The sequence below is a fragment of the Montipora capricornis genome, chromosome 1, assembly GCF_036669925.1.
Source record: "Montipora capricornis isolate CH-2021 chromosome 1, ASM3666992v2, whole genome shotgun sequence".
NCBI classification, from domain to species: Eukaryota; Metazoa; Cnidaria; class Anthozoa; order Scleractinia; family Acroporidae; genus Montipora; species Montipora capricornis.
Window position 1 is genome coordinate 48,670,949 of NC_090883.1, and position 7,500 is coordinate 48,678,448.

The window sequence follows — 7,500 nt, forward strand, 5'->3', positions numbered from 1 at the left end:
TGACCACAAAAGTGAAACATGATGTTAAAAATTTCAGTGGTCTTATTTTCAAGTCACGTAAATCTTTTCCAACGCAGCTGCACCTTGCGATGGCGGGAATTTTTTGCGGGCTGGCCGAAGCCAGTTTGCGCCGCTCTAGAAAGAACGACTGCAACTCCATCTTTGACTCAGTTAAAGCCGAATCCAGTTTATTTTCACATCTGCATTCAACAGAGAGAAGCGTACAATGAGAAATGGACGATATAAAGCATTGCTTAACGTGAAATTACAATCATGATGGAGCTAGAACACTTAACGCTTAGCGGAAAAGCACTTGTCGATACTCGCAAATTAGTTTGCGAAGTCATCTTTTGCACACGATCCGACGTAGTCCCGTCACTATCTCGCCATTATCTGAACTTCATGGAGTCGCTCCTTTCGGTGTAAAACCGCAAACACCCTTTGGGAAGTGTTTTCTCCGGACCATACGAACGAAAAAAAGTCATTTTTGATATTTTCTTCTGGAAACAACACATAACCTTGTCCAACTCTCAAGCTTAACAACGATGAGTGGCTTTAACAAACGAGACAACAGAGTCCGGTTTATCTTCCACTAGCAGCGGACATTTACACAAGCAGGAATCAGATATAGATACTATCTTGAGGATCCCAACCGCCGATCTCTCCTAAACTTCGTACCAAAGGTACACTAGAAATGGTCTGAGGCGCAACTCAAACGGATTATTCAACTTTGAACAAGTGTACGAGCGGCCAGGTGAGAGATTAAAGTGCTACTATGATCAAACTTTCTATCCCTTGAGTTTTTGTTTATCACATAGAGTACCGCTGTAAACGCTGTTTACGGTTTGGAAATATCTGCATTGGTTCCGGAGATATTTAAGTTTGAAAATGTGTAAATATGCAAATGAGAAGGCTGATGACGTCATTCACACCAACCCAATAGAACATCAAGAATATAAATAGAGCTATCTCCGTCAATTTGCAACAGAGACCATTGAAACTTGGTGAGCTAATAGTTCTGAAGGCAACACACCTACAAAGCCTTCAATATCAGGGAGATCTGGAACCCAGTATGTTGCCATGGCAACAAAAAATGGTATGCTCATATTGTGGAACTCATCTACTAGAATCTTACTGCAAAGAACCAAGTATTTCTGATTCAAATTGGCTGAGATATCTTTCTCCATCCATCATACTTGATCAAATTTGGTTGGGTTTATGACGTCATCACTTGGCTAATTTGCATATTAAAAAAACTTGAATCCTCCAGAACAAAAAGAGGTGTTTGAAAATGGTAAACAGCATTCTTCTTCTCGTACAGACTACATGTTTTATGTGCCAAAATGGCTTAGATAGGGAAGATGCAAATTTTTGTCATAGTAGCACATTAAAGTACGTGGGGAAATCTCATTTGTCGTCCGCCATTTTAAAACATTGATGGCAGTAAATCAATTGCGCACGCGCAACGGTTTTTTGAGACCTGTCGAGGACGAATATTCACACTCGACTAATTCGAGTGTTGCAGGTGACGGGGCAAGACTAAGTACTCCCAAAAAAACATTTCTTTTTTTAAACTAATTTATTTAGCGACACTGGTTACAACGAAAACTTGCACAAAAATGCTTGCAAATGTTACTTTTGTTGTACAGATTGCATATTTTTGCATCAGACCACATAAAGAAGAAAAACGTTTTTTTAAGCAACTTTGATTTTTGAGCAACTTTCCTTACAAAAAGCAACTTCTGACTGTTTTTTGGAGAAACTTTTTGACGAATTTCGGGCAACATTTTTTTGAGATCTCGAGCAACTTGTGGAAAGGCCCTAGATAGCGCAATGTAAAAAAGATTTTGCATTCGATTTTAGGTGATAATTTTGTTTTGCTTCGTTCCCAGGTATCGACGAGTGTGGAGAGACAGAGCACAACTGCAGTGTCGAGGCAGACTGCATCAACGAGGAAGGCTCATATAACTGCTCCTGTACGACAGGATTTGCTGGTGATGGACCGAAACTGTACACGTAAGTGATAACACCACGTTTTACCATTAAATGTGCGTGCAAGAGATTATCAAGGTAAGAGAGTGAATCCCCCATATAGGCCCTCTAACTAAGGTAATCCATCTTAATCTATTTTTAGACATGGTACCCAGTTCTTCCGCGAATTTTACTCGCGCGTTGCGTGGGCAACCTCGGCGGCTTTACACGCAAGGCCACTCGAAACTTCGGGGACAAAATGGAGGCAAATGTGGAAAAAAGTCCTTTAATACGTTTTGTCGACGAACTTGACTTTAAACAGATACCGGTTTCAGGAAAAAGAAAGAAGAAAGAGGAATGTCCATCCGGACTAATTCTAATTGATTCAAACTGTGATAAGGCTGTTGGTGTCACCACCGAATCTGTTGCTGTTCGAACAGTCTATGAACAATTACTGACAAAAATATGCAGAACAAGGGTGAAAGTTTTCCTGCAAGCAATGAAGGAGAGGGACTTGCAAAAACAAAAGAAAGTCGCGGATGTAGATATGTAAGTTTGCGAGATAAACTTAAGGGGTTTGTTGTAAGAAGCAAGAGACAGTAGCAGTATTAGGGAGTTTGAAAAATTCCCAGCGGCAATGGCAAAGGGGACGTTGTGTAGAACAATGGCTCACCCTGCGAGTAGAGCCTCTTTTATCTCTTTTTTACGCGCAGTGGCTGTGCATGTACGTTATAATAAATTTCTGTACATTTCTTTGTCGTCCTCTGGAAAACAACATCGTCAAATGATCAATTTCTGAGTTGTCTGGAAAGCGTGAACAACGACGACTAATTTGCTAAATTTCCACTTCGAATTTCTTGCTGTGTTCCAGATTTAGTTTAGAGATATTTTTGAAAATGAAAAACAAAGTAAATGACTTAAGGCCTTTTACTTCGGGTAGAAGAGCACAGAACGCGTCATCAGAAATGAATGCAAATGCGAGAAATTTACTCACAAATAATTAGTACATGGAAGTTCGGCAGTGTGGAAGTTTGGCAGTGTGGAAGTGTGGAAGTTTGGAAGTTTGGCAGTGTGGAAGTGTGGAAGTGGGGAAGTTTGGCAGTGTGGGTTAGGGTTCGTGTTCGGGTTAGCGTCACTTCGACACTGCCAAACTTCCACACTTCCAAACTTCCACACTTCCACACTGCCAAACTTCCACACTGCCAAACTTCCACACTTCCATGTACTAATTATTTGTGAGTAAATTTCTCGCATTTGCATTCTTTCTGGATATCACAAAAACGTCATCCAATAGTTGTTTATTATTTGCTAGTAATCTTGAAATATTACACATTCGAATTTACGTTTAAATGAATTGAGTCTGGATTCATCCCTTAATTTACAGTTCAGCTTTGACCAGATGTGTGATCCTAGGAATCTGATAGAGTGTTTCCCATATTGTGTATTATATCTTGGGATGTCGAACTCACAGTTTCTTAGATTATAACTGAAATTACATGCACAGTAATCTCTTTCACAACATTTTCTGTTTGACTGTCAATCTTTACTCCCTCTCTCTTCAGTTTAGAACAGCAGCAAAAATCTTACTAATTTAAAAGTCAACCTAAAGCGTTGCTAGTAAATTCGCTTACTCGACTGCAATTTAACAGTCAAACAAAGCAGCTCACGACTGGATATTCATTTCACACAAAAAGGCTATAAATGTGATGGTTAAAACATGTAAGAATCTCTGCCAACACGGAATTGCAAACGTTTTCAGGCCTTCTTCGTTTTTTAGTGAGTTTTACAAAATATGTGAGGCAGCGAGGCATATGTTATGAACTGAGGAAAACATTACGTGAGAGCTAACCGTTTTAAATAAGGGTTTCGTCTCTCGCTCTATTTCTCTCAGCTTTAAGGTGATTTTCTTTGAAATTTTCTCTTCTTCTCCTTCCTTGGCCTCTCTCGAGGCTATCTTCGCTTAAATTTCTCAAGTTTTGTCGCCTCTTGTCTCATGCTCTTTCGCTTTTCTTCGACTTTCTCGCTCTTTATCCCGTTGCTCGTCACTAATGTGATTTCCCGCCAGAAAAACGCGGGCGGGCAAATCCAACGCTGCCACGCGATTTCCAGCAAAAGAAAATTGCCCAAACACTCCCGTCCCCAGAGGACCCCAGAGGCTCTCGGGCCCTAGGCTTTGGTAGATTGTGCTAGTATAATTTTAAGCATAATTTAGCAAAACGAGCATTATTTTGAGCCCTTATTTTAGTTTAGCACTGCTAGCATAATCCGAGCTTTTATACGTTGAAAACAAAAAAAACCCCATCATAGTTCTAGAATAATTCAGTTTGTGTTTTATTTCTGTATTGTTTTTGTAAAATGTTGAGGTATGTGCTAAGGCCCATGGTCAAATATGGTTTGGCAGACCAGGTGTTCCTGTGCATGACTCTCCTTAAGCCACCACGCTTATAGCTCGGCGGCTTGGCCCTTCAGGCCATAGATCAAAGATGACGTCGTCCTCGAGTACATCTACTTCCAGCACTTCCAGCGACCAACAATCTGATAACCTACCCCATTGGTCTCCTACAGTTATGAAGGTTCTGCTGGTGCAGCCCTCGTCTGCAGCCGCTGAACGAGTATTCTCTACTCTTAACTCATTGTTTAACGATTCACAAGAGCATGCTCTCGTGGACTATTTACAGGCGTGCGTAATGCTTCAGTACAATAACCGATAACACAGAGATTAACAACATGCATAGTCGTCTTTGTACTGAACTGAGGGCTCTGCTTGGATGGCGTCTAAAACAAATATGCGGGCTAAAACTTTCTGACCAGGATTCAGAACCCAGAAACGGTTTATTTTGATAGCATTTGTTAATCATTTGGCTTTTTGAGGTGCGCACATGCGTATTTGTGATGCTAAAGACTGTAAGAGTGGAAGGTGGACTATATGAATGTTTATTAAAGTCACAATTGATAGAGTTAAGCTACTGGTGATCTTTATTTTACTCAAGATCTAAGTAGTATAATTTCGGTGACAGAGAGCATAATTTTCAGAAAGTAGCATAATTTTGGCATAATTTCTAAAAAATACGAGCACTGCTAAAAGCATAATATGCTTTTATTTCTTTTTTTAAGGGCGGCAGTGGTGTAGCAGCTATCGTAACGTATAATTTGATTGGCTCGATACCCAAGCTGAAAACAAAGCAGTAAGGTAGCAGCTCTCGTAACCTGCCATTCTATAGGGAGTTTAAGATCTGCGACTCGAAGGTAACGAAAACATCATTTAAAATTGCAAGTTCAGGTTTATTAATCTCTTTCGTCATTATGTCGGCTTGTCTAACGTCTAAAAACTAGTGCAACTTTCCAGGAATTGAATTAGGAGGTGCGGTATTGAATCTCAGACAGAAAATTCAAATTCGCTACCTTTTGTTCACGTTCTCCATAAAACTTGAGACTTGGTCATTCACGTCGCAGATTTGCCGAAAACGTGAAAGAAATGTACTAAAACTAAAGATGCACGTGCAGAGCGTATAAAGCTAATGTTTTTGCTGATTAAATATGCAAAATTTGTGACGTTTTCGTTGCCGTCGCGTCGAAGATCTTAAACTCTCCATTGTACGGGCGGACGGGCGGACGGGCGGACGTACGTGACGTCGTAACCAAAATTTCTCGCATAGATAGATTTCCCAAAAAATCTTACCCATGTTGCTCTGCTGGCGCGCTTCGTGCCTCTGAGCTCCGCTTTAAGTTTCCGAAGATACGAACACTGCCCATAACGCGCGCTCTTGAATGCCCTCTAACATTATACTGTCGGATGATCCACAACAATTCCAGATTAGGTGGCAATATTTTAAATGCGGTAGCATGGAGGTCTTGTATAATACAAGGTTAGCCTGGCATGGCATTAAATTTCGTAGGCGCACTAGCACCCTGACTCTTTGGCTAGCCTTAACGCAGAGCTCACTGAATATTTACTGAAGTCCAGTGAGTCATCGATTACCCTGGGTACCAGAAGTTTTTCTCGCGTTGCTCGGCCGAAGACACGAACGGCGAAAACACTACGAGGACGAGCTTTGTTGTCTTCGGCCGAAGACACGAGCGGCGAAGCCGCGAGAAAAACCTCGCTTTTCGCGCGGGGTCACTTTGAAGACTCGAAACCGGAAACCGCGCATGAAAAGCCTCTGGTACCCAGGGTAGTCATCGATCTAAACCCCTAACAGTTTTGTAAGTTCGGTTATTTTAATATCATGATCATTAATTGATAGAGCTCTACTACTGTTCATCTTATCAACTTTCCTTGGATTGATAGTTTGCACCTGATATTATATTTTCCTGGATTAAGATGCGTGAGAACGATATAAAATGATGGGAGAGAAAATTGAAATTCTATCTTCGTATGTTTAAGTCCTCCACATAACCTCAAATGGTCATTTAACGTCCTTGTCTGGACGAGAACGCACAGAAATGTACCAAAATGTCAAACGCAAGTGCGGGGTGTGCAGAAGGCACTGTTAATGCTAATTAAATCTATTGTTTTTAATGGCGGATATTTCGCTTATTATCAAACTGTAAAAGCTTAAAATTTGGAGGTTCCTCAATGCCCAGACAAATGGCTGCAACATTTACTCCAACATCCGTTCGATTTTGTAGAACAGCGATATTAAAACCGTCAACCTGATGACGGGATAGATGGTTTACAATCTGTTAGTAACTTGACTTTTTCAATGAGAAAAAATTTTAACATTCCTAAGTTAAATTTGCTATCGATTCCCTTCCTATGAAGTTTGAACGGATGAATGAACCATAACTTGTTGTCCGAGAAATAAACAGACCAAAAGAACCTGCTATCAGTCACTCGGGGGTCGTCAACGTTGCCTGGTATGTAATACCCCGGGAATCGACCAATGTTCTCGTTTCGTTCTATGAAGCGAATCATAGTCGGGACTGCAATTTCTAAGAAAACTTTTCTCTTATAAAACGTTTGTGAGAGAATCGAAAAGGCTCTGGTGTGTTTTCGAGGGATGTAAAAAACATCAGTGCGACCGCCGAAGCACCGCGGGCTGCCATTACCATTTTTGGAAAGCGTACTTACATGATCTTTCCCATTCAGTTTTTTCGCGCGTAAGGTCAGGTTGGCTACGTCTTCGTAGGCTCTTCGGCAATTATCCATCCCATACTCAGTTTTCCACCAAAACCAATTGCTAGCACGGTTAGGTTCATAAACGGGAGTAGAGTCAATAGATTGCGAAGATTCCCAAATCTTTTCCCAATCAAAGTCCGCAAACTTCCAATATTTTAGTATAGAGTCATCATTGATGTAAAAATAACCTCCATATCCCGGATGCTCCCGAATTGCTTTACCCAGGCATTCATATGCCAGGTATCCGTTGTCCATTTCGACCGTGAGTATCCCAGCACTCAATGTGTTAGACGGTGGACCACAGAACAAAAGATGAGGAAATGCAGGTCTGTAAAGATAACGTAAATATGGAATACTGTCATAGAGTGGGTAATTGTAAACAATCACGAGTAAAATCTCTTTGAAAGCAT

At 40.9% G+C, this 7,500-nt stretch overlaps 2 protein-coding genes across 2 annotated transcripts in view; both read right to left on the minus strand.

Annotated features, from left to right (window-relative positions):
• Nucleotides 1-1,082, minus strand: part of LOC138015848 (glycine--tRNA ligase-like) — a 20,325-nt gene extending 19,243 nt beyond the window's left edge. The window contains exon 1 of the mRNA XM_068862972.1: nt 1,038-1,082. Coding sequence (XP_068719073.1) covers nt 1,038-1,082 — 45 coding nt within the window. The remainder of the gene's footprint in view (nt 1-1,037) is intronic.
• Nucleotides 1,083-4,914: 3,832 nt separating this feature from the next.
• Nucleotides 4,915-7,500, minus strand: part of LOC138053893 (uncharacterized) — a 12,663-nt gene continuing 10,077 nt past the window's right edge. The window contains exon 3 of the mRNA XM_068900429.1: nt 4,915-7,500. This exon is cut by the window's right edge and continues 102 nt beyond it. Coding sequence (XP_068756530.1) covers nt 6,620-7,500 — 881 coding nt within the window. The 3' untranslated portion in view covers nt 4,915-6,619.